General features: G+C 41.7%; 1 protein-coding gene across 2 annotated transcripts in view; it reads left to right on the plus strand.

Moving 5' to 3' along the window:
• Positions 1–27,826, plus strand: part of LOC137379626 (uncharacterized) — a 46,178-nt gene that overhangs the window by 11,933 nt on the left and 6,419 nt on the right. The window contains exons 3-8 of one of the 2 annotated variants that reach the window (XM_068050723.1): positions 7,531–7,914; positions 12,283–12,422; positions 13,677–13,830; positions 15,241–15,469; positions 19,540–20,298; positions 22,095–22,243. In XM_068050723.1, coding sequence (XP_067906824.1) covers positions 7,531–7,914; positions 12,283–12,422; positions 13,677–13,830; positions 15,241–15,469; positions 19,540–20,298; positions 22,095–22,243 — 1,815 coding nt within the window. The remainder of the gene's footprint in view (positions 1–7,530; positions 7,915–12,282; positions 12,423–13,676; positions 13,831–15,240; positions 15,470–19,539; positions 20,299–22,094; positions 22,244–27,826) is intronic. The other variant, XM_068050724.1, reaches the window with a different exon arrangement.

The following is a 27,826-nucleotide window of genomic DNA, read 5'->3' on the forward strand; positions in this document are numbered from 1 at the left end:
TGGATGCTACACTCCAACATCCCCTGCTCCTCAATTCACCCTTCCCTTCCCGACTACCCTCCCTTACTCCTCCATGCACCCAATCAACCCTACCCTTCCCTCCCTGACTACCGTCCCCTGCTCCTCCATGTAGCCCCTGCCCATGCCATCGTTGCCATTCTCTGAGATGATTCACCCTTGCTGGTGCCAAGCCTGGATGTAAACATCCACTCCAATGCTGGCATGGAAGTAAACATCCATTCCAATGTTTAGCGGCTGAGTTAATGAGAGAAGAGCACAGTTCTGAGACTCAACTGCACAAATCCGATTGTTGCACGCCACGTTGAACCATTTGTGAACTGGGTGGCACAGGAATATCACTCGCCATTCACTCAATCTGGCAGATTAGACTAAATCATAACTATGCGTATGGTAATGAGTATTCATGTTATTTAAATGAATGCGAAGCTGCAATCCGCCACTGTGCTGAGGGAACCCCGGAATGCCACAAACCCACCACAGATTTAATTCCTCTAAAATATCCCACCGTCAGGAATCCGAAAAGACACCTCCCGCTGAATTATATCACTTCCCTTGCAACTAAATCTGCCACGACAAACTGCATAAAATTCCCCCCTTTGTGTCCTCCTCACAACTTGTTTTCCGACCTATCTTTGTATAGTCAGCAAATCTGTCTGCATTACACTCAGTCCCTTCATCTAAGTCATTAATATAAATCATAAATAGTTGAGGCCCCAGCAACTGATCCCTGTGGCACTCCATTCATCCCAACTCTCTGTTTCCTGTTAGTTAGCCAATCCTCTATCCATATTACCCCCAACACCATGAGCTCTGATCTTGTATAGTAACATTTTATGCGGCACCTTATGGAATGCCTTTTGGAAATCCAAATACATTACATCTACTGATTCCCCTTTATCCACTCTGCTTATTACATCCTCAAAGAACTCTAATAAATTTGTCAAACACAATTTCCCTTTCATAAAACAATGTTGACTCTGCCTGATTGTCCTGCTACTACTTCCTTAATGGATTCTAGCGTTTTTCCAATGGCAGATGTTAGGCTAACTGGCCTATAGTTTCCTGCTGTCCGTCTCCCTCCTTTCTTGAATAGAGTTGTTACATTTGCAGTTTTCCAATCTGCTGGGACCTTTCCAGAATCTAGAAAATTTTGGAAGATTACAACCAATGCATCCACTATCTCTGCAACAATTTCTTTTGAGACTCTGGCATACAAACATACAAATTAGGAGGAGTAGGCCACTCAGCCCTTGAGCCTGCTCCACAATTCAATACGATCATGGCTGATCAGATTGTAACCTCGACTCCACATTCCCGCCTACCCCCGATAACCTTTCACCCCCTTGCGTATCAAGAATCTATCTACCTCTGCCTTAAAAATATTCGAAGACTCTGCTTCCACCACCTTTTGAGGAAGAGAATTCCAAAGACTCATGACCCTCTGAGAGAAAAAATTTCTCCTCATCTCTGTCTTAAATGGGCAACCCTTTTTTTAAATAGTGACCTCTAGTTCTAGATTCTCCCACAAGGGTAAACATCCTTTCCATATCCACCCTGTCAAGACTCCTCAGGATCTTACATGTTTCAATCAAGTCGCCTCTTACTCTTCTAGACTCCAGCGATACAAGAATAGCCTGTCCAACTTCTCCTCATAAGACAATCTGCCCATTCCAGGTATTAGTCTAGTAAATCTTCTCTGAACTGCTTCCAATGCATTTACATCCTTCCTTAAATAAGGAGACCAATACTGTACACAGTACTCTAGATGTGGTCTCACCAATGCCCTATATATATAACTGAAGCATCCTACTTTTGTATTCAATTCAATTCCTCTTGCAATAAATATAGTTTGCAGGCCACCAGGTGCAGGGGACTTGTCAGGTTTTAGTTCCATTAGTTGTCCTAGTACTTTTTCTCCAGTGATAGTGATTATTTTAAGTTCCTGCCTCCCTTTTGCCTCTTGATTTTCTACTATTCTTGGGATGCTTTTTGTGTCTTCTACTATGAAGACAGATAAAAAATACTTGTTCAAAGTCTCTGCCATTTCCTTGTTTCTCAGTCTCATTCTCTAAGACATCAATGCTTACTTTAGCTACTCTTTTCCTTTTTATATACTTGTAGAAGCTTTTGCTATCCATTTTTATATTTCTTGCTAGTTTACTCTTATACTCTAATTTCGCCCTCTTTTTTTTAAGCCATCCTTTGCTGGTTTGTAAAATTTTCCCAATCGTCTGGCCTACCATTAATCTTTGCAGCATTGTATGCCTTTTCTTTCAATTTGATACCATCCTTAACTTCCTTAGTTAGCCACAGATGATGCACCCTTCTCACAGAGTCTTTCTTTCTCAATGGAATATAGCTTTGTTGAGAGCTATGAAATATCTCCTTAAATCTCTGCCACTGCTTCTCTTCCATCTTAACTTTTAACCTATTTTCCCAGTCCACTTTAGCCAACTCTATCTTCATACCCTTGTAATTGCCTTTATTTAAGTTTAAGACACTAGTTTCAGCCCCAAATTTCTCACCAAAAAGCCCCAAAATTCTGTCATGCTATGATCACTCTTGCCTAGAGGATCCTTTACTATGAGATTATCAATTAATCCCATTTTATTACACATTACCAGGTCTAAAATAGCCTGCTGCCTGGTTGGTTCCAGAACGTATTGTTCTAAGAAACTGTCCCGTATGCACTCTGTGAACTCATCCTCCAGGCTACCTTTGCCAATTTGATTCATCCAATCAATATGAAGATTAAAATTGCCCAGAATTATTGGGGTACCTTTCTTACAAGGCCCCATTATGTATTGATTTATACTCTGTCCTACAGTGTAGCTACTGTTTAGGGGGCCTGCAAACTACTCTCACCAGTGACTTCTTTCCTTTGCTATTTCTTATCTCCAGCCAAATTGATTTTCCATCTTGATCTTCTGAGCCAAGATCATTTCTCTCTATTGTGCTGATCTCATCCTTTATTAACAGAGTTTAATTTCCTTTCTTCCTATCCTTCCAAAATGTCAAATGCCCTTGAATATTCAGTTCCCAGCCTTGGTCATCTTTATACTCATTTATTTCTATTTGTGCCATCAGTTCATTAATCTTGTTCCAAATGCTGTGTGCATTCAGATAAAGAGACTTTAAGCCTGTCTTTTTGTCATTTTCCCTACTCTGAGCTTATTTGCTGGTGAATTCTTATGTTTATATGCTCTGACCTTTCCTGTCACACTCTGGTTATCATTACCCATATCGCTACCCTGTACTATTACCTGTTCTTTCTCTTTAACTTTCCAAATCTTCCTTCCTGTGAACCCTGCCCCCAACTATTTAGTTTAAAGCCCTCTCGACAGTCCTAGTTATATGATTTGCTGGGACACTGGTCCCAGCGTGGTTGAGGTGAAGGCTGTCCCAGCAGTACAGCTCCCTCTTTCCTCAGTACTGGGCCAGTGCCCCATGAATTGAAACCCATTTCTCCCACGCGAATCTTTGAGCCACACATTCAACACTCTGATCTTATTTATCCTATGCCAATTTGCTCGTGGTTTAAGTAGTAATCCAGAGATTATTACCTTTGTGCTTTTGGATTTTAATTTCACCCAGGTGCTCATACTTCCTAAGCAGCACCTCTTTCTCAATCCTACCTATTTCATTGGTACCCACGTGGACCACAACAACTGAATCCTTCCCCTCCCACTCCAGGGCTGGAATTTATCAATGAGGCGGTGGCCCTGCCCACAGGCTGGAAAGTCAGACCACGACGGCTCGAGAAGCCACACTGCTATTTTGTGTGGCTCAGGCACTTAAGTGCCTGCAGTTGTGGCTTCCACCCCTCTGAGGCAGGAAGTCTTGCCTCTAAGAGCTGTCGGCCAATCAAAGGGCTGCTAGCTGTTCAGTCCCAGCAGCATCACTGGGAGCGGTGGCCACTGCTGGTACTACACCCAAAGAGGAGGAACATGGATGTTAGCCTCCAATAAGGTAAATGGGGTCGGGCCTTGCTGGGGACAATCAACTAGGCCCTGGTGAGATCGCTGGGAGGGTGGGGGGCGCATAGGACTGTATAGTGGGGGGGTTTGTTTCAGCAGGGCAGCCAGTGCTGCTAGGGTGGGCCTTCAGTGGGGCATAGGGCTCCCAATCAGGAGGGCATAGGGCTCCCATCCCCCCTGCCCCCCCAAAGCCCGCATGGAGGCCATCAGGTATTAATTGGCACCTTCCTCAGGTGCTGAAATGCCCATCTACCGCTGGTAAAATACCAGCGGCGGCAGGAAGAGGCCCTTAAGTGGTCATTAATTGGCCATTTAAAATCTGAAATTGGCCTAAGGGCGGAGGGGCCATCTGCCACTGGTGAAACAGCAGCAGGAGCAGGTAGGCAACAGACACAGCACCCCAGCCATCCCACCAGATTTTATGCCCCCCCCCCCCCATACCCCACCCCGGCCTCCTAGCCCGCTCCCAGTGGGGCGTAAGATTCCAGCCCGAGGAGATGTCCTTAACCCTGGTACTGGGCAGGTATCACAGGCTTTGGGACTCGTGCTCTTGGCTGCAGAAAACAGTACCTACCCCTCTAACGATACTGTCCCCTACTACAACTACATTCCTTTTCACTCCCCCTACCTGAATATCCCCTGCACCACGGTGTTGTGGTCAGTTTTCTCATCCTCTCTGCAGTCCCTGTTCTCATCCACACAAGCTGCAAGGGCCTCAAAACTGTTGGACAAGTGCAAAGGCTGAGGCTCCTCCATTGTTACCCTCTGGATCCTCATACCTGCCTCACTCATAGTCACACCTTCCTGTCCCTGACCACGGACCAAATCTGAAGTACCTAGCCTAAGCGATGTTACTGCCTCCTGGAACAAAGTGTCCAGATAACTTTCCCCTCTCTGATGCATCGCAGTGTCTGAAGCTCAGACTCCAGCTCATCAACTCTGAGCCAAGGTTCTTTGAGCTGCAGACATTTACTGCAGATGTGGTTATTGTGGATCACACTGGTGTCCACCAGCTCCCACATACTTCAGCTGCAACACATCACCTGCCCTGCCATTTTTGTTGTGTTTTATTTAACTAATTAGGTTTCAAATGCAAAAATATCACTCAATGATTATTTGTAATTATATTAAGTAGTTTAACTAGTAAAGCTATAAATCTGATACAATACTTATATCACCCAGTACCAGTTTAAACTGCTGTCCCAGTTGAGAGAGAAAAAGAACCTTAAAACTCACCAACCAAGTACCTACCTGCTCACCTAATTAATGCCTCTGGGCTTCAGCTCTCAGGTCTCTCTGTCTCCGGCTCCCTCTCTCAGCTCACTCCTTGTTCTGTAAAAGACCACACAATATCTCCTCCCTCATTGCACCAAATTCCCACACTTACCAATTTCCTGAGTTAAGCACTCTGTCTCATGGCACTCAGTTGAGCTGGACTTCATGCTACTCTGCACCTAATCTATGTTTTACCAGACCCAGGACAATGGGATCACAATGTGTGACAGTTTAACAGAACAGTAGTTTGCTTAGGTTTTGCAAACTTTAATATATGGAGACAGAAAATTGCAGAGGGCTGGTATTTTAAAGATAGGAGGGCCCCAAAAAATAATAAGCAAGAAGTGAAGTTACAAGTATGACAAGTTGAAAAAGAATTATATCACAGTTAGTGGTAGTACAATGTATACAGCCAAAATATTGAGACATCATAGCTTTCTCAGCATAATGCGCATACTCTGGACCACTGTTACGCACCAGTTGTCTCACTGATTGTTCGTTCACGATAATGTGCCTCCTTAACAAAGTTTCATGTGATAAAATATGTTAGTGTTGAATATTTTCAGTGTAAGTGCCAGGCTATGCTTACTGCTGCCTCTCCATAATATAGGTAAATTCCTAATAAGCCATACAAAAACAAAATACTGTGGATGCTAGAAATCTGAAACAAAAACAGAAAATGCTGGAAATATTCAGCAGGTCAGGCAGCATCAGTGTAGAGAAAAGCAGATAGGACATTTCAGGTCTTTGTGACCTTTCATCAGAACTGGTAAAAGTTAGAAATGTAATAAGTTTTCAGCAAGTGAAGGGGGAGGGGGGAAGAAGAACAAAAGGGAAGTTCTAGGATAGGGTGGAAGGCAGGAGAGATTAGATGACAAAAGGTTTCATGGTACAAAGCCAAAGGGAATGGTAATGGGTCAAGTGAAGAAACAAACAATGTGTCTGGATGAAGTGTAAATGTTAGGATAACAGCCATCCAAATACAAAGGAAAGGGATTAAGAAAGAAATAAGGTATGGGGGAAAGAAAATGAACCAGTAAAAAAACTAAAAAAGGAAAAAATGGGAGCAGAGGTTATGATCTAAAATTATTGAACTCATTGTTGAGTTCAGATGGCTGTAAAGTGCCCAGTCGAAAGATAAGGTGCGATTCCTTGAGCTGCATTGAGCTTCATTGGAACACTGTCGCAGACCAAGGATAGAAATGTCAGTCTGCAACCACGACCCTGAGCTTTCTGTCGCTTGTCATTTCAATTCTCCATCTTGCTCCTACTCTGATCTTTCTGTCCTTGGCCCGCTACAGTCTTCCAATGAAGCTCACCACAAGCTCGAGGGCAACACCTCGTCTTTTGACTGGGCACTTTACAGCCTTCTGGACTCAGCATTGAGTTCAATAATTTTAGGTCATAACCTTTGTAGTATAAAGGTTTGAAAGGGTCAATGTTTGGGACAGTGTGAATAATACCTCCCACTCTGATGTAAGAGATCACATGTGAGAGAGACTCGAGGGAGAAGCATCATGAGTTAATATGTAATAAATGAGTTCATGTTTAAATTACAGAAGACTCTGTAATTTCTCCTAGCTAAACTGACCAAATAGACAAAGCGCTGGCAGTCTGTACCCTCTGCCCCCATTTTTTTCTTTGTTGGTGTTTTTTTGCTGATTCATGTTCTCCCCCACTCCTTATTTCTTTCTTAAACCCTTTCCTTTGTGTTTGGATGGCTGCTCTCCCAACATTTACACCTTATCCAGACACATCTTTTGTTTCTTCACTTGTCCCATTACTATCTGCTTTGGCTTTGTGCCACAAAGCCTTTTGTCATTTCCTCTCTCCTGCCCTCCACGCAATCACATACCATCCCTTTTGTTCTTCTCCCCCCACCCCCACTCCCCCTTTCACTTGCTCAAAACCTATTACATTTCTAACTTTTGCCAGTCCTGATGAAAGGTCACACAGACCTGAAACGTTAACTCTGCTTTTCTCAACACAGATGCTGCCTGACCTGCTGAATATTTCCAGCATTTTCTGTTTTTGTTCCTATTAGGCCATACTGGCTGCTTTGTTTTGTAACATTTAAGCTAAGTATTTACTCCACTGCATCTGTAGGTTGTCCAGCTGCACTGCCCTTTGCAGTGGCTAGTATCTATCCAATCCTGCCCCTATGTAAAGCATTCATTGGCTGCTTAGCTGCACAATTGTGGTTTCTTGCAATTCTGGTGAGTGACTAAACACATTCATTTTTTTACCTATCCATTAGGTTGCAAAATACTGTGACAGTTTGATCGATTGCACACCTCAGGCAGTAGAGAAAACTATCCGATGGATCAAATCTCTGGAATGTAAAACTGGTAGAAACATGCAACGTGCTTTGGCTATTGCATTAGATGATACTGCCAATGATGCTGTTTACCTAATAACTGATGGGGTACCTGACATCAACCCTCAGGAAATCTACACTATGTTGGCATCTGCAGCAAAGGGTCGACCAGTACACACTCTTTATGTGACGGGAAGTTGCAGCAAGACTGAGGCTCATGAGTTCTTGGAAAAGATAGCATGGCAGACAGGTGCTTCTTTTCAAGCAGCAAGTATCAGCAGAAATGGATCAATAGAGCAAGTGGGTTTCAAAACATCTAAAATGGTAATATCAGTCATTTGTACTTACTGATTACTTAATGTTTGTGATTTGTAGGACCATCTTTTACAGTGTACAATAGCAGCCCTACAATGACTGCATTATAATAAGAGACATAGAATCATAGAATCATAGAAAGTTTAAGGCACAGAAAGAGGCCATTTGGCCCATCGTATCATTTTAGAGAATATATGCAACAAGCATAGTTCTTTTCCAAAAATATAAATGGACAATCCCATCCATTTAAGACCTATATAGTGAAGACCAAGCAGTTTAAATTATTTTGGATTTTTCTTCTTTTCCAAATGTCTCTGCAACAGTACTAGAAGTAAAAAGGTCCTGCTTAAATAATCATCTTTAAATTTAGGACTTTTATTCAGTACTTCCCTTTAAATTGCAATAAGATTTCAAGAATTTCCCACTCTCAAGGTTAACCTTTTTTTTCTGTTGGTTGCTTTTGAGATACAAATGGTTTAACCACTTAAAATACATTACAAACTTAAACAATGACAAAGTGAAAATTTTCACTTGTCACAGCTATGCAGTGGCCAGAAAAATGCAATACAAGACCAAAATGAGCAAATCAAGCAAACAGGGACCAAAACTCAAGCCTCAGTTGTATGAGAGAGGAGAGGTGACTAAAGCCTTGGCTAGAGTAATGCCTACTAATGTTACTTTTAAAATTACTATACCTGAACTTAAAGCAAATAAACCAGCAGTCCTTAAGGAGACCCCTGGAGGCTCATCCGAAAATTCTCCAGGCATGTTTCTTTGAATACTTGTCCCCCACAAAAATCTTCTGACCGACTGACAGGCCTTCTTCCTGTATTCAACCCCACCTGCTACAAGCACATATACTTTTCCTCTCTTCATTGCAGCTTCCTAGTGCTCTTTCTGACCCTGCCTAACCACCTATAACTTTTCTACCTCTTTGTTCTCTTCCGTTACTTGTCACTGAGCCCAGCTCACGCCTTTTCTCCTCAATCCCCATTGCTGATCCACCCATCAACACATTCTTTCAGTGACACCCTGCAACAGCCCCTCCACCCTCACTCATCCCCCCCCCCAGATTCATCTCCCAGTATTCCTACATCCAAAAACCCTTTTCACTACTTCAACTTTCCAGAAGAAAGAGCTTGAATTTATGTAGTGGCTTTCACTTCCTCAGAGTGTCCCAAAGTGAACTGTAATCCCTGTTGTTTTATGAACAAACACAACAGCCAATTTGTACAAAGTAGTTTCCTGCAGACAGCAATTAATTAACTAACCAGTTAATTTCTTTGAAGGATAAATATCAGGCAGGACACTAGAAGAATGCCCCTGCTTTTTTCGAGGTATCATGGGATCTTTTATGCCCACTTGATCGTGCAGACAGGGCCTCAGTTTAATGTCTCATCCAAATGATAGCACCTCTGACAATGCAGCACTATCTTAGTACTGCCCTAAAATGTCTGCCTAGATTATGTGCTTAAGCAGCAGCACACACCCCAGGATTCTGATGAATGCTCACATAGACATGGACGACTCCTCCTTGTGCTCCCTTTCCTGGATTTACTAGACTCTCACACCCCTCCTCGTGTTCCCGTATCCTATGATCTCTGTTCCCAATGCTCTCAGGCCTCAGGAATATCCTTCCAATGCCACCAACCCCCCAAACTCCCTGAGATTGCTACATGCAATTCTAGCAACCCACCTCCTATTGTACCTGCAAAATTTTCCTTACCATTTTCCTCTATTCTGAGATTTTATAAAAAAGGTAAGAGACGTAGTTAATTAAACATTTAGCAGCAATCAAGACCGGTGATTATACTTTATATGCAAATAATCATGGAATTTGAGCCAGAAAATATTAATAAACATAATACTCTGTAATAAAATCACTATTTGACTTACATATTAAATATTACATGATATAAGAACATAAGAAATAGGAGCAGGAGTAGGCCATTCAGCCCCTCAAGCCTGCCCCACCATTCATTAAGAGCATGGCTGATCTGTCCCAGTCCTCAACTTCTCTTACGGGCCTGCTCTGCCTAACCCTCGACTCACCAAGATTTCAAAAATCTATCTACCTTCTCCTTAAATACATTTAGTGACCTAGCCTCCACAACTCTCTGAGGCAGAGAGTTTCAGAGATTTACCACCCTTTGAGGGTAGAAAATCCATTACATCTCAGTTTTAAATGTGTGCCCCCTTATTCTGTAATTATGTCTCCTCGTTCGAGATTCCCCCACTAGTGGAAACATCTTCTCAACATCTACCCTGTCGAGCCCCCTTAAAATCTTATATGTTTCTATAAGATCACCTCTCATTCTTCTAAACTCCAATGAATAAAGGCCTAACCTATTTAGCTGCTCTTGATAAGACAGCCCCTTCATCCCAGGAATCAGCCTAGTAAACCTTTTCTGAACTGCCTCCAATGCTAGTATATCCTTCTTTAAATATGGGGACCAAAACTGTATGCAGTACTCCAGGTGTGGCCTCATCAACACCCTGTACAGTTGTAACAGGACTTCCCTATTTTTAAACTCTAACCCCCTCGGAATAAAGGCCAAAATTCAATTTGCCTTCCTAATTACTTGCTGCACCTGCATGCTAACCTTTTGTGTTTCATGCACAAGAACACCCAGATCCCTCTGTACTGCAGTATTTTGTAGTCTTTCTCCATCTAAATAATAATCTGCCTTTTTATTCTTCCTACCAAAGTGGATGACCTGACACTTTCCCACATTGAACACCATCTGCCTAATTTTTGTCCACTCACTTAACCTATCTATATCCCTTTGCAGATTCTTTGTGTCCTCATCACAACATGCCTTCCTACCTATTTTTGTATCGTCAGTAAATTTGGATACACTACACTCTGTCCCTTCCTCTAAGCCATTACTGTAGATAGTAAATAACTGAGGCCCTAGGTCCGATTCTTGTGGCACCCCACTAGTTACGGCTTCCAACCTGAAAAAGACCCATTGACCCCGACTCTCTGCCTTCTGTGTGTTAGCCAATCCTCAATCCATGCCAACACATTACCCCCAATACCCTGAGCTCCTATTTTGTGCAATAACCTTTTAGGTGGCACCTTATCAAACGCCTTCTGAAAATCCAAATACACAACATCTACTGGTTCCCCTTTATCCGCTCTGCTTGTTATATCCTCAAAGAACTCTAACAAATTTGTCAAACATGATTTCCCTTTCATGAAACCATAAAACAGCTTACTCTTAATCTTAACATAAGTAACTCCAGAGGGAATCCATATTGCATTTAGTGCATGTTTTTGTCCTTAATACTCGTAAACTTCTGTGTTACATTTTACATATGATTGGTTTAAATTTTTACTTAAGATAGCAACAAATCACAACTGAACAGGTAGGGAACATAGCAATCAGCAAATAGTAACCAGGAGTGAAAAGCAACAATCATAAAGTTTAAAAATGCATATATCAGAAATGGGCAACCAGTAACAGCCACTAGTTAAATGGTTCAAAATATTTTCGAAAATCTTTTCAACCAGAATGTTGATTTCTGCAGGCCGCTGAGTTTTTGCTACTGGAAATAAGATTTGCAACACAAGTAAACCAGAACAGATTACAACATTTACAAGAAAATAGTTAAATTAACAAAACAATAACATATCTATGTTTGAAATGATTGTAACAATGTTTTCCATCAGAAACCTGTGCCCTTTTTGAGAAGCTTCATTCTGGAGTTCATGCAAGATTCCCAGTATATCACTCTTAACTTACCAGATTGTAGACTAAAGCTTTCAGAATGCATTTATGCTAACAATTTGGAGATTTTTATTTTAATGATTGGTAGCAAGTTGGGTCACATGCAGAACATTCCAGGATGTGTTGTTTGTAAGCCTCATCTCCCATTCACTCCACTGCATCAGTAGAAAATTGCTACAAATGAAACTCCCCAAGGAAGCAATTATTAGAAGTCATTAATCTAATTTGAATTTTTGAAATTATACTTCAAAAACAAGATAAGGCATGAACTCTTCAACTTTTTCGGAAGTAACTTTATATTTGTAGCGGAGGCCTTCATAACAGGGGCCCTAACAGAAGTCTGTGAATGCAGAGAGCTTGATGAGGTGCTGTAAAGGGAACTTTACACCCTTTCTAAACAGTGCTGCATCTGATCTGATAATGGGTGATAGCAGAATGCCGAATAAGCTCTCTCCTGTACTCTCTATCCTTTGCAGTAGAAAATGCTTGATGATAATATTTGAGATAGCATTGATAGTTTCATTGTGATAATCCCAAATTATTAAAATGCATTTTTAACAAATATTTTTAGAGAATAAAATGTGAAGGGAATTATTATTCCTAAAAGCAGGTCTGGAAATGTGTACTATCTTTTCTTTTGCAGCTTATCCCAGTCTACCAACTCAATTATTCTGACCTGATGAGACCCTACTGCTCAGAGCTGAAGTACTGCAGTAATGTTGCAGCATTGAATAGAGACCCCTATGGCCCACTTGGACTGTTACATGTAGCTGTGCCTTGCAGGTATGGTATTATGGAGACCAACATGGTGTTTATATTCTACTCAGCTGATACAGACTTTTTCAGCTCAGATACCTGATCAGCTGCAAAAATGTTGATCACAATTGATAATAACAACAACTTGCATTTAAAAAGCACCTTTAATGTACAAATAGACCTAAGGTACTTCCCCATAGTGATTATCAAGCAGAATTTGACACCGAGCCACATAAAGAGATATTAGGACAGGTGACCAAAAGCTTGGTCAAAGAGGTAGGTTTTAAGGTGAAAAAAGAGGTACAGGTTTAGGGAGAGAACTCCAGAGCTTAGGGCCGAGGCTACTAAAGATATGTCCACCAATGGTAGTGTGAAGAAAATCGGGATACGGAAGAAGGAAGGGCGAGGCCATGGGGGGATTTGAAAACACGGATGAGAATTTTAAAATCAATGTGTTACCAAGGTGATGGTTGAATGGGATTTGGTGTGAGTTTGTATATGGGAAACAGAAATTTGGATGAGCTCAAGTTTACGGAGGGCGCAAGGTGGAAAGCCGGCTGAAAGGGAATTGGAATAGTAGAGTCTAGAGGTAAGATAAGCACTTACTTCCCTGCAAAATTTTCACTGCTGATTTCGCAGTTGACATCAAGTAAGTCACTTTGTGATAAGTCTGGAAACCCAAAATGGTGTTTCTGCTCAGAGAAGTTACTTAAGGTCACCTTACCCCATCTACCACATGCAAATGAAAGAGGAAGGAGCCCAAAGTCCCAGAAGGATTTTCCTTCTTCCTGCTCATATTACCACTGCTCCTTGGGCCAATGTGGCTGTGGAAAGTGGTGGTAATGGCACTATGACCTCTTCTTTCTTCAGTAGGCCCTGAGCTAAACTGAGGACTTCTCTGCTTTGGACTGATAGCCATCCTCCTTACAGTGGAAATCCTGCCTGTATTCCACAGTTGATACTTAATTAGCCCTCATCCAGGAAAATGGGTCAAGGCTGGGGTGAATAGGGAGGGCCGGCAAAAATCCTGTCCTGCTGGCACTCCACCCTGAAGAGGAGTGTCTGCCCTAATGCCTATAGGAGAGGGGAGTCATTTACATTGAAAGTATCTGCACTAAGGCAAAAACAAGATTTTAGTTATGTTCAAATATTTTAGCTACACAGAACAGCCCAAACAAAACTTTCAGTTTTCAGCAGGTCTTTATGTATCTATGTGCATCCATGCATATCTAGTATATATCCTCTGTGCCTGTCTGACCTACACAGCTTTCTTCTGTGTAGCTGGAGTTCATTATACCCCAGAGGTATGAAGATTATAACAAAAGGAGATTTTATTGATTCCTATGCGGGAGAGCTGATAAGAGGAGCTCGTGTTTTGGCTCAAAGGGAGAATGATGGATATTATTATCTAGGAAGACTTGGCCAGGAAGTTGAGGTGATTATGCATTTGTGTTTGTGTTACTTCTCCTCCCCACGTCAATCATTATCTATGTCCCTGAAATTGCAGCACTTTCCTGAGATCTAGAGTTGTATAATGTTTTGCTAAGATTAAATACTCCTTTGTTTTCACATGTACTTAGACACAGAAAGTTCAAACCCTTCCCAGACAGATGGTATGCCACTTCTTCCACTGTGATTTTTGGTCCAAAAGATTCTCATGTAAAATCCTCCATCCAGTTGGAATTCTGAGTGAAAAGTCCACGGGGGAAAAATGCAACATGACACTAATTCAATCCACCTAATTAGTAAGGTCACATTAGAATGGTGGGGAAAGGATGGTGGAACTCTCAATCTCGGATCAATTTTAGATACTTCAATGTAGTGAGATCCCTACCTTGTATATGGTCAGTGTTACTTATGATTTGCGAGTGTTTTGGTGCAAAATGGAAAAAACAGCGTTTCCTTTTTTCAATTCTCTTTATTTTGAATCTAATGTCAACATTTAGCACTCCTGGGTTAGACACATGATAAAGCTCCTCCTACCTTATCCCAACAATAGCCAATATTTTTAGTTTGCTGTCCTTGTAAAGAAAAATCAATTCTCCCTTCCCTGCAGGGGGTCTCTCCATTGGAAGTGCATATTAGAGATTTGGCCTAGCGAAAATGGCAACTTGCCATCAACCTTCTGATTAGTTTCAAGCAATTGTTGGATTTGTGCATTAATTGCCAATTAAACTTGCCACCAAAAGTTAGGTCCGGTACTTAACAGCACAAGCACCTTTTTTAAGGATGTGATTTATGTTCCTGCAAAGTCACTCAACCTTTTTGTCCCAGAAAGGGAACAATTGAAACCATGGAATCTCATTCCTGCAGGTAGTAGATTGCTTGAGATTTAAAATTCGGACGTGCTCTATTTTCAAATATCTGTCCCGCCATGTAATTCTACGTAGCCTTTTCATGACTAGCCTATAATACAACTTTGACAAATAAGGCACTGTTTTTTAATACTGTTTTCTAATCTTGAACCTATTGTTGGATGGGATCAGTTTTCAGAGCAGTGCTATGTGTACAATTAGCCTGTTAGAGTTGACTACCTATTCTGAGCTGCTGCTCATGGACATCTACCTTTTTGCTAAAACTAGCGAGTGGAGGAAAATGTGTCCTATAAAGGCCAAAATAACGGAAGCTCATTATTAAGAACATAAGGGTGCAAAGAACCCAAAAATGGTCATTCCATCCATTCTAACAGACTATGCATAATGTCCTCAACCATTTTGTCTAACTTTTATAATCTCATGGAAAAGGAGATGCAAAAGTAAGTGAGCCTACCACTTCTAAATCCAAACTGAGGCACATTAAATGATATCTTTAAGTTCCCCGATGTCTGATAAACTGTTATATTTAGGGATATCCAGATCAATTTTTGGTGCAATTCGACAAAGGTAAGAAGACAAAACGAAAGGCCCAATATTGCATACAGGAAACTGCACTTTATGATATCATACACTACGAAGATGCTAGAAGGCATGCCATTGGACCTGGATGCAAAGTCTTGGCACCATGGGAGGCTGACGTGGAGTGCTACGGCCCAGGGACAGTATTACAGGGCAGAGAGCACCGCGGATTAAACTCAGGTACCGAATTTCAACAAAACTGTGAGCAAACATGTGAAAGGAATTTTTCTCATGAGTGATCTTTTGATTTCAGCATTATTTTAAGGCATGCACTAATCCATTTAAAATAGAGTTCACATATTAAGATATCACCCATTAGAAAATATCCCCACACCAGGCATTAAAACTGCTACTAGAATGAATGGGAGAAATACAGATTTTATAACAGATTCCAATTCCACACCATGCCCTGCTTCCTCCCTCCACAACACCCCTCCCTGCCCCCTCACTACAAAGCTACTTGGTGCACCTGCTTTGGAAGAAAATAAATGACCAATGTTTTGTTCAGAAGCCAGGAAGACCCAGAAAGATCGATGAAAGATGTCAAACCTGAAGAAATCAGCTAAATTTAGCCACAACTGGCACCAAGATGCAAGGGCATCTGCCCTGACAAACGTTTAGCATCATTGTCCCACTAAACCTTGTTAACAAGTAAAAACAGAGTTACACATTGTAATATTTCTTCAAGAGAACCAGGGAAAAGAGTATTTAGCATGCACGGGTCACTTCTGTATGGGATAGATACATTAAGAAAGCACACATGATTGTGTGTATAGTAATGCTTGAAAAGAGTTCTCAGCAAAAATATCTGTAAAATACCCTAACACCTGTCTGTTTGTGTCAGGCAGTATTACTCAGAATAATACTCATTCTCCCAGTTTCTCCATCTCTGACGCATCTGTTCTGATGATGCAACCTTTGACAACAGCGCTTCTGATATGTCTTTATTTTTCCTCAACCGAGGATTCCCCCCCACCCACCCCCCACTGTGGTTGACAGGGCCCTCAACCGTGTTCGACCCACTTCCTGCACTTCTGCCTTCACCCCTTTCCCTCCCTCCCGGAACCGCCACAGGGTTCCCCTCAACCTCACTTTCCACCCTACCAGCCTCCACATCCAAAGGATAATCCTTTGCCACCTCCAGCATGACGCCACCACCAAACACATCTTCCCCTCCCCTCCCCTGTCAGCATTCCAAAGGGATCGTTCCCTCTGCGACATCCTGGTCCGCTCCTCCATCACCTCTAACACTTGGTCCATTTCCCACGGTACCTTCCCATGCAATCGCAGGAGGTATAATATCTGCCCTTTTACCTCCTCTTTCTTCACCATCCAAGGCCCCAAACACTCCTTCCAGGTGAAGCAGTGAATTACTTGTACTTCTTTCAATTTAGTATACTGTATTCGCTGCTTATAATGTGGTCACTTCTACATTGGGAAGATCAAACGCAGATTGGCCGATTGCTTTGCAGAACACCTCTGCTCAGTCCGCAAGCATGACCCCGAGCTTCTGGTAGCTTGCCATTTTAATTCATCACCCTGCTCTCATGCAGTTTTGACCTTGGCCTGCTGCAGTGTTCCAGTGAACATCAACGCAAGCTTGAGGAACAGCACTGCATCTTCCAATTAGGCACGCTACAGCCTTCTGGACTCAACATGGGTTCAACAATTTCAGAGCATGACTGCATATTTTTATTTTGTTTTATTTTTTAACCATGTACCTGTCTTAAATTTGTTTTTCATATTTTTGCTTTTGGACAGAGCTGTTCATTATTCTGCCATTAACATTCTCTCTGGACTAATGCTTTGTCTTTTACTACAACTATTAGCATTTCCCTTGCCTTTGTTCCGTGACATCTCTGTCATTTAATCTTGCCTGCCCTCTGCCATATCGCACACCTTTCCTTTTGTTCTTCTTCCCCCCTTCTCCCTTTCAATTTCTCAAAGCCTATTACATTTCTAACCTGTACTGGTTCTGATGAAAGGTCACAGACCTGAAACGTTAACTCTGTTTTTCTCTCCACAAATGCTGCCAGACCTGCTGAGTATTTCCAGCACTTTCTGTTTTTATTACTCGGAGCTGTCTAGCTTCATGAAATTGTCTGTGCTTCATATATTTGCAATTTATCAATATAATCTTTTGGTTTGCAGAACAAGGTGGCAGATTTTGACTGTTTTTTGTAATACTGTAAAATGGGTAACAACTAATCAGCAGCCTGTTTTACGTCTCTCCCAGTTTTTACTTCCATTGACTTCTCTCTGGAGATGATACTGGTCTTCACCAGGAGCATGAAAAAGGCTCATCATGAATTGTCAGCCCATCTTCCACTTATGTTCTTTTCCAGTAAAGTCAAATAAGCAGCTGAAGGAGAGCTACATCTGGCCCTTTGGCCAATGGGATGCTGCTCCTCCAACTCCATGAGCATTTGTTCCTTCTTACTCAAGCTCAGTGAATCACCCTCCTGCCATTCACTTGCCACTGTAGGACTGAGTGATGCAGGGTGCTCTGACGTGCTGGGGTTTCAATGTACATTGCCCTTTTTTTTGGGGGGGGTGCGGTTCTTGAGCAAGAACATAGCTTATAATGTTACTAGTAACACACCAGTTCAAACAGGATTTGTATGTTATGTTGCTGTGGGCCACAGCTTACTTTTGTTTCAATGAATGAACAAGTGAGTTTGTAGATAGGGGGAGAAAGAATAATGAATGAAGCATGGTACTGCTCTGAGCATGGGGGTGGCCTCTAAAATCTCCTGCCCCATTCTTGATTGCCTCCCAGCTCACAATCTCCTAGCAAGGTTTGAAAAGGTGTTTTTCTTGCTGTCCCCACCCCCCATCCCCCCCCCCAGCCCCACCCCCGTGTCTACAGTTCTTGGTGCCTGTTACATTTTCTTGCATGTAAATAGAAGGGATTTGTGTTCAAATTGTGAAGATAGGAGAAGATATGCATCATCCAATTGCACATCCTAGCTCTTCTTTATGTGAGTTTCGGTACATGCTGCACACAGGCAGCCTGTGTTAGCAGTGTGATTGTTGTTTGCATTTTGCCATGTTTGGTGGGCTACAGGGCAAATACACCAACATAGCAGCAGTACAGATTAGGCAGCAAAAACATGGGTATATCTGTTCTTCTGGAAAGTCAGTGAGCAGTTCCCAGCGTACTGTTCATCTGAAAATGATGCTGTACTAAACTTACAGTGAAAGGCTGTGATAATACATTGTAAGACAATATTGTAAAATTTGGTAAAATGTAGTGGTACTCACCTTGGCTGACATCTGGAGGTCTTTTTGAAGAAGATGGCATGCCTCAGCTACAATCTATCTGCTTAGCTGCAACCTCCTAATACACTTCACTCTCGTTATTCCCAGATATCTGTGTGTGAGATTAAAGACCTGATGTATTGCATACCATTGACATCTCATATTATATCTTGTCATCAGTCAATCTTTTGCTATTCTTCCCAGTTGTCCTCAAATAGCTGCAGTACTCCTAAAGCATTGAAGCTAGTCCACATATTAATCGAGAGATACAGCACTGAAACAGGCCCTCTGGCCCACTGAGTCTGTGCTGACCATCAACCACCCATTTATACTAATCCTACATTAATCCCATATTCCCTACCTTCCCTCAATTCTCCTACCAACTACCTATACTAGGGGCAATTTACAATGGCCAATTTACCTATCAACCTGCAAGTGTGGCTGTGGGAGGAAACCAGAGCACCAGGCAGAAACCCACATGGTCACAGGGAGAACTTGCAAACTCCGCACAGGCAGTACCCAGGACTGAACCCAGGTCACTGGAGCTGTGAGGCTGCGGTGCTAACCGCTGCACCACTGTGCCACCCTATTGTAGGTTTCAGCATGTATGTAGCAGCTCAAATACTCTGTTGCCCCTTCAGAGATGAGTTTCTTGTGAGTTTAGTAATACACTGCATATGCAATGACTCAGCTGTAGAAATTGGTAAACTTTCCCTTTAATTACCTATCATACGTAAAACTGCCCATCGTATTCTAATTGTGCCCTAATAGTTTGGTGCAGAATTATCATCACCTCCTTGCATTTGTATTCCTACTTCTGAGTCCTTCCCTTAAGTCATCCCTCCATTCATCCTGCCTTGAACTTTACCTTTAATGTTGTTTACCTTCAATACTCAGTTTAGCTAAATTTGTACAAGTTAACTGTTGCAAATTCAAAGGAAAGTTAAAAAGGAAAAATAGGAAAAAAATCATTCTAATTTTGTCTTTAGATCATGATGGCTGTGAAGGTTTGATTGTAAATTTCTGGAATGGCAAAACGGAGAAGGTTCCTCCTGGAATAGCAGTATGGATCTCTGTGCTCCTGAGTGAGCGAATCATTTTGGAACTCCAGATGACCATCGAAGCTAAACAGAAGCTTTTGGAAACTTACCCTGATTATCCAAAGATTGTGCCACCTGGGTACAGAGGATCATGCGGTAGTGTGGATGTATTTGAGCCTGTATACAACTGCAGGATCCCTTGTGAATGCCAAGGCCTTCATTCTAATTACAGCCAAGCATTGTGCTGGATCCCTGATAACCCACGAAGCCACTTGGGTCCAGAGGTAATGTTCCCTGTCAGGTCAATTGCTTCCAGAAGTGGGTTCGATGATGAAAAAATCCCTGGGACAACTCTGACTCGAGAGGATCTGAGTCAGAAAGTAACGGAACAACTCTCTCAACATGATCTGCCTTCTCGGTCAAATTCACTGATAAAGGAAATGACACTTAAGTCTGGAAAGTTTGATGCGATGGGAAGCAAGACTTCCCTTGAGAGGGATGCAGAGAAGTTGGATAACTTGAAGACCTTAAGGTGTAAATCTGCTAATCTCGTTGATTTGAACAGGAATAAATCCACAACAGTAGTCAGAGCTTTAAACACAGACTGTGGTTTGTTTAATGGTCATCAGAGCACAAAAGAGATGAAAGAAAAGGATAGATGGAAATACGGGAAAAGGATCCCCTCAGCTCCTCTTCAGAAGAAATCTGGTGAGAAATTATTTCTGTTGTGAGACCAGCGCATTTCATTCCTACCTATTACCCCTTCCACCTAGCAAGAATCCCAGATATTGACTAAGTTTACTGCCAGCTGTTTGGTGGGTTTTTTTGAAATAGGTTTCTCTCACAGTTAGATCTAGAGTTGTGTCCATAGCACTGAGCTTCCAATATTATACCACTAATTAGCATTAATTAGCAATAAATCCATGCTGATTTTGCCCCCAAGGCCTACCCAATGTACTATCAGGTAGACCTTGATTTAGGCAGCCAACAGTCGCACCTGAAACAGGCAGGATCCTCATATATATATGCAAATGAGGGCCCTACACTGATTTTAGAACCAAATGTCATTCACTTCTGTATTGTTCCCATGAACCTGTCACCATTTCCAGTCTCCCGCTTCGGTCTTGCATTCTGTCCGGTTCCTGGCCCAGCCTTTGGATAAGTAGGTTGACAGCCTCAGTTCTCAGCTCAGACCCATTGGGGCAAAGTTGGCCAGATCTTGAGTTCAACCTTCTCCACAACCTCCCGCAATCCAAGTTGGCCAAATCTACCTCTGCTACTGAGTATCCCCATCAGATTTCTTACACTCACTATCGACAAGGAGCACGATTAGCACTGGTAGCTTGCTCTGAATATTATGATGAGGCCCGACTACAAACATGAATCAGGCCTCCTGCTAATGTCATCCGGCAGTAGAGCGAATTCCCTACCTGATGTATGCTATATAGGAAAATTGACTGCATGGTTTGGGCTTAAGATCCAATTGTGCATGCTGTTACGATCGGGTGAGGAAGGGTCAAAGGGCTCCCTTCTTTTCTATCTCCTTGTTTACAGAGTGGGGAAGGATAGATTGGTCAAATTAGAGTTCAGAGAAATAAAAGGGGCATACTGTCTGTGGAGGTTGGTGACTCAGCTGGCTTCAGGCTAAGTTTGGTGGTCTGAGGCTTCCGGTTTGAAGAGGTGATCATTGATTCAGTGGTTCTCTGGGATACAGCAATTTGACTGAATTCCTTCGAGAGAGATCTCTGTTCTTTCCAGAAAGTTCTCTAAACTGTGTAGTTGAAGGAGGTTTCTGTCTGTTCTTTTTGGAAAGTTCTTTACACTCAATAGCTCCGCAGCCCACCCCCCACCCCCAGGCTTAAGTCATTAAGCACAGTGAGCATCAATTGGTGAATAGACTTACACAATCAAACACAGAGTTCGAAGCTTGCAAAGTTTGAATGGTTCTTCTTCACCAGTTTAATATTCAGGTTTCCAGCCGGTGGATTAAAAAAAATCATCGTTCGACCGAGTACATTTTTGTGACAATGTATAAGAGAAACATTTAATGCAATATGGCTTTCTCAGATATTGTAGGCACAAATCAATGACAAAAAAACAAATACAAAAGGCTAAAAATTCAGTGAACTGATCCAGGATGTCGAATATTTGGTGGAGCAGGACTTCCACCTGCCACTTTGACCCCATCCTAAATCTCAGGGACTGGATAATTTAAATGTTTGGGGTGAGTTGACAACACCTGTTGAGGCACAACAGAAACATCCATCCCGTTTTTCTGTCTGATACTCAGAGCAGCATTATGCCACTCCAAGCAGGGGAGCCTGAGGACAAGATGTAAGTTCAAAAATAATTTTGTTCCCAAATTGCAACCACTACCCCTGTCAATCCACTACCAAAACTATACTGGGATTTCCCCCCCGAAGATTGGAATTTCTAGCCTAAGATCTCTGTCATCCATGTACACAGTATGAAAAGCCTAATTGTTTCACCTATTTCCTTCTCAGGTACTCTTCGACCAACATCACAGATAAATAAATACTTCCCCAACCAGAAAGTCATTTCTAACATGAATGATCAGTTACTGAAGCCTGATTACATTGTCAGAGCAAGACCTGTGAACCAATCAAGAGCTGAAAATACTGATTCTGCTCAGGTACTATAAAGCTCAGTGTTAGCCTGCAGAAGCTTTTATTTTAATCCTTAGGCTTCCCCTGCAAGTTTCTTTTTGATTTTCTGTGCCATGCTGATTTATTTCCTCTTCAGAATGAGTTCCAAATTTGTTGAGGAAGCTGGTTTCCTATTGACAGAAGATGCCTCCTGCCCTCTCATCCTCTGCCTTGCTCTTCTGACCACAGTGTTAAGATGGCTGGTCTGATTAAGCTTTTGGACAGCAATGACCACAAGATATTGATAGTGGCGAACATAGAAACACAGAAAATAGGAGCAGGAGTAGGCCATTCGGCCCTTCGAGCCTGCTCTGCCATTCATTATGATCATGACTGATCATCCAGCTCAGTAACTTGTTCCCGCTTTCCCCCTGTATCTTTTTGCCCCAAGAGCCATATCTAACGCCTTCTTGAAAACATACAATGTTTTGGCCTCAACTGCTTTCTGTGGTAGCGAATTCCACAGGCTCACCACTCTCTGGGTGAAGAAATTTCTCCTCATCTCAGTCCTGAAGGGTTTACCCCGTATCCTTAGACTATGACCCCTGGTTCTGGAGTCCCCCACCATCGGGAACATCCTTCCTGCATCTACCCTGTCAAGTCCTGTTAGAATCTTATAGGTTTCTATGAAATCCCCCCTCACTCTTCTGAACTCCATTGAATATAATCCTAACCGACTCAATCTCTCATCATACGTCAGTCCCGCTATCCCAGGAATCAGTCTGGTAAACCTTTGCTGCACTCCCTCTATAGCAAGAATATCCTTCCTCAGATAAGGAGACCAAAACTGCACACAATATTCCAGGTGTGGCCTCACCAAGGCCCTGTATAATTGTAGCACGACACCCTGCTCCTGTACTCGAATCCTTTCGCTATGAAGGTCAACATACCATTTGCCCTTTTTACCGCCTGTTGCACCTGCATGCTTACCTTCAGGGACTGGTGTACGAGAACACCCAGGTCTCGTTGCATATTCCCCTCTCTCAGTTTATAGCCGTTCAGATCTGCCTTCCTGTTTTTGCTACCAAAGTGGATAATCTCACATTTATCCACATTATACTGCATCTGTCATGCATTTGCCCACTCACTCAACTTGTCCAAATCACCCTGAAGCCTCTCTGCATCCTCCTCACAACTCACCCTCCCACCCAGTTTTGTGTCATCTGCAAATTTGGAGATATTACATTTAGTTCCCTCATCTAAATCATTAATATATATTGTGAATAGCTGGGGTCCTAGCACCGATCCCTGCAGTACCCCACTAGTCACTGCCTGCCATTCAGAAAAAGACCCATTTATTCCTACTCTTTGTTTCCTGTCTGCCAACCAATTTTCTATCCATCACAATACACTACCCCCAATCCCATGTGCTTTAATTTTACATGCTATTATCTCATGTGGGACTTTGTCGAAAGCCTTCTGAAAGTCCAAATAAACCACATCCACTGGTTCCCCCTCATCAATTCTACTAGTTACATCCTCGAAGAATTCTAGAACTAGGTGATTTTGATGCCAGTGAGGTTCAAGAGGAGGTTACTGGGCCTTTTCTTGTTGGTGATGATCATTGTCTGGCACTTATGTGGTGTGAGTTTTACCTGCCACTTGTCGGCCCAAACCAGCATGCTGTCCAGTTCCTGCTGTAGGTTAGCATGGGCATTAATGAAGGAGTTGTGATTGAGTAAAAGATTGATAAGGAGGAAAAAATTAGAGTACAAGAGAAAGCTAGCTAGAAATATAAAAACAGATAGTAAGAATTTCTATAGATACTTTAAAAAGAAAGAGTTAACAAAGTCCTTTAGAAAGTGAGTCTGGGGAATTAATAATGAATAATAAGGAGATGGCAGATGAATTGAACAGATATTTTGCATCGGTCTTCACTATAGAGGATACAAGTAACATCCCTGAAATAGTTGTAAATCAGGAAATGGAAGGGAGGGAAGATCTCAAGAAAAGTACAATCGCCAGGGAAGTGGCACTGAGCAAATTGTTGGAGCTGCGGGCTGACAAGCCCTCAGGTCCTGATGGACTTCATCCTAGGGTCTTAAAAGTGGCTAGTGAGCTAGTTGATGCATGGTTTTAATTTTCCAAAATTCCCTAGATTCGGGGAAGATTCCATTAGATTGGAAAATAGCAAATGTAACTCCTTTATTCAAAAAGGGAGACAGAAAGAAGGAAACTACAGGCCAGTTAGTTTAACATCTGTTTTAGGGAAAATGTTAGAAGCTATTATCAAAGATGTTATAGCAGGTCATGTAGAAAAATTCAAGGTAATCAGGCAGAGTCAACATGGTTTTGTGAAAGGGAAATCACATTTAACCAATTTATTGGAGTTCTTTGAAGAAGTAACATGCGCTGTGAATAAGGGGAACCAGTGGATGTATTGTACTTAGATTTCCAGAAGGCATTTGATAATGTGTCACCTCATAGGTTATTGCAGAAAATAAAAGCTCATGATGTAGGGGGTAACATATTGGTATGGATAGACGATTAGCTAGCTAACAGGAAACAGTAGGCATAAATGGGTCATTTTCTGGTTGGCGAGATGTAACGAGTCGTGTGCCACAGGGATCAGTGCTGGAGCCTCAACTTTTTACAATTTATATAAATGACTTGGATGAAGGGACCGAAGGTATGGTTGCTAAATTTGCTGATGACACAAAGATAGGTAGGAAAGTAAGTTGTGAAGAGGACATAAGGAGGCTACAAAAGGATATAGATAGGTTAAGTGATTGGGAAAAGATATGGCAAATGGAATATAATGTGGAGAAATGTGAAATTGTCCATTTTGGCAGGAAGAATAAAAAAGAAGCTAAATGGTGAGAGATTGCAGAGTTCTGAACTGCAGAGGGATCTTGGTGTCTTAGTGTATGAATCGCAAAAGGTTAGTATGCAGGTACAGCAAGTAATTCGGAAAGCTAATAGAATGTTATCATTTATTGCTAGGGGAATTGAATACAAAAGCAGGGAGGTTATGCTTCAGTTATACAGGGCATTGATGAGACCTCATCTGGAATACTGTGGACAGTATTGTTCTCCTTATTTAAGGAAGAATGTAAATGCGTTGGAAGTAGTTCAGAGAATGTTTACTAGACTAATACCTGGAATGGGCAGGTTGTCTTATGAGGAAAGGTTGGATAGACTAGGCTTGTATCTGCTGGAGTTTATAAGAGTGAGAGGTGACTTGATTGAAACAGATAAGATTCTGAGGGGTCTTGACTGGGTGGATATGGAAAGGATGTTTCCTGTTGTGGGAGAATCTAGAATTAGGGGTCACTATTTAAAAATAAGTGGTCACTCATTTAAGACAGATGAGGAGAAATTTTTTCTCTCTGAGGGTCATGAGTCTTTGGAACTTTCTTCCTTAAAAGGCAGTGGAAACAGAGTCTTTAAATATTTTTAAGGCAGAGGTGGATAGATTCTTGATAAGCAAGGGGGTGAAAGGTTACTGGGGGGAGGTGGGAACATGGAGTTGAGGTTACAATCAGATCAGCCATGATCTTACTGAATGGTGGAGCAGGCTCGAGGGGCCGAGTGGCCTACTCCTGCTCCTAACTCATGTGTTCATATATTTGTATGTATGGTGTTGAGTATCATGGAATTTTTAGGGAAGAGTTCCACTCACTGCGCAGACATTGCAGGTGGAAAGATTCATCTTATCACTCAACTGTACTGTGTCCAATTGTTGCTCTGGATTCCATCACACTATAAAGGTTTAGTTACATTTTTACTTCCATCTTTTTTGGTTTTGTTTCATTTTTAATTTGTTTACCAGAGTGGAAATCTACTCATCTAAATTGCTTTATAATATTAAAGCTATAGAGAGAATGATCTGTATACTTACTAATATGTCACCACCCTTTGTTAGCCAAGTGCTGATCAGGGTAAATGTAGGAGTAGACATTTTGCATAGCGATCCCCCATCCATCTCAATGGGAAATAGGAAAGGGCTACACATTGATCTACTTTATTTATGGGTAAGTAAAATTACACATAATTAGTTACCTTTCTTATGTTTTATTTCCTTACTTACTGAAATATTTCCCTGTTAATATCAATTTTCCTTTGTGTCAGAAATTCCCTGTAAATAGATTCTATTTGCCCCCAATCTTGAGGTTATGGTCAGATTGTCTTTTATTAATAACAGTATCCTTCTCCCAATCTATGGGAGAGATTTCCTTCTAACAGCACTTGGGTGTAAAGAATCACCAGAGCAGAGTGCATAGAGGGGAATCATGTCAGAGGAATTGCATTCGCATGATGGAGCCTGCTGAACTTTCCTCTGAGCACCATACCCAAGCCAAGGGCAAAAGAGGAATCTCAGCCCCATGTTTCCTATCCTTCCACAAATTTTAACCAATTACATAGGAATAAGGCTTACTCTCTGGCATTGACTACATCTCTGCTACATTTACGTTGTTCCAAAGCCATACCTAATCTTCAAACTCCATTTCCTTACTGTATCTCCTCGATCTTAACTCGTTTGCCTTGGACCCAATTAACTGTGAACCAGACAGATGAGTATCACTGTGGTTGCTGAAATGCAGTGTTGTGGAAAAACACAGTTTAAGGGGCCCACAGACCAGCCTCACTGTTTTTCTTTTTGGTATTAGGACTTCTCCTGTTATTAGCTGTTACTTTGGGGTTCCTTAAAAAGATTCCTAGATTGAAAATAAAATCTGGTTCAAAGATTTAAGTGTAGTGAATAGAGGTGAGTCTCTTTTTACACCAAAACAATTTGCCGTCTGGGTACATAGTTTATATTTTTGTTTGTTCCTAATCTTTACCAAGTTAAGGGGAATGGAATGCATTTCACTTTCCAGCCCACTATGAGCTTCCTATTAGCCTGGGCTAGATACAAATTCACGTCTAGAGGTGAGAGTGTGTATCCATGGTGCCATTAAGTCCCTCAGAATTAAGTATTTTTACAAAATGTAAATTTTTTCATTCATTTTATCTATAGGGAGATACAGATAGATTGATGTACCTCCTCTCATTAAACAAACATAATATAGTACCTGTACTGTTTACAGAGATGCCAATTAAAAAAAAAACACACCTAGTGTCAGGCCCACTAACACATAATAGAAGCTCATTACATATTTCAAATGATTTGTCATAATAGTGACTGTAGGTACATTACTTATCCCCAAAACCCCCCAAAATTGTAAGGATTGTATACATGTTACCTGTGGAACAGAGGTAGAAATTGCTGTTGAACTTATAATACTGCATCTACCCTTCAGCACTGTAGAAGTGAGTACTTTATTGCACATAACTTACAGGAGAGTGAAGCCCTAACACACTGAGCTGCAGAATGGTAAGAAGCAGATTTGTTCTTGTCCTTAATGCCTGCTTCTTCATTATTTTATGACTTTCTTCCTTGGTGACTCTGATGTTTCTTTAGACAGGCTGCACGCCTCTCTATCTGGTAATGACAATATAATTGGTATATTATAGCGGGCAGACGTCCTGCCCTATCTCACTTCCAGTGGTTCACATCAGCATTTCAGAGCTCTAGTGTCAACATCAAGTGTTTTAATGTCAGCTATAGCATTGCTTAGATGCAAAAT

The sequence above is a fragment of the Heterodontus francisci genome, chromosome 18 (assembly GCF_036365525.1).
Source record: "Heterodontus francisci isolate sHetFra1 chromosome 18, sHetFra1.hap1, whole genome shotgun sequence".
NCBI lineage: Eukaryota > Metazoa > Chordata > Chondrichthyes > Heterodontiformes > Heterodontidae > Heterodontus > Heterodontus francisci.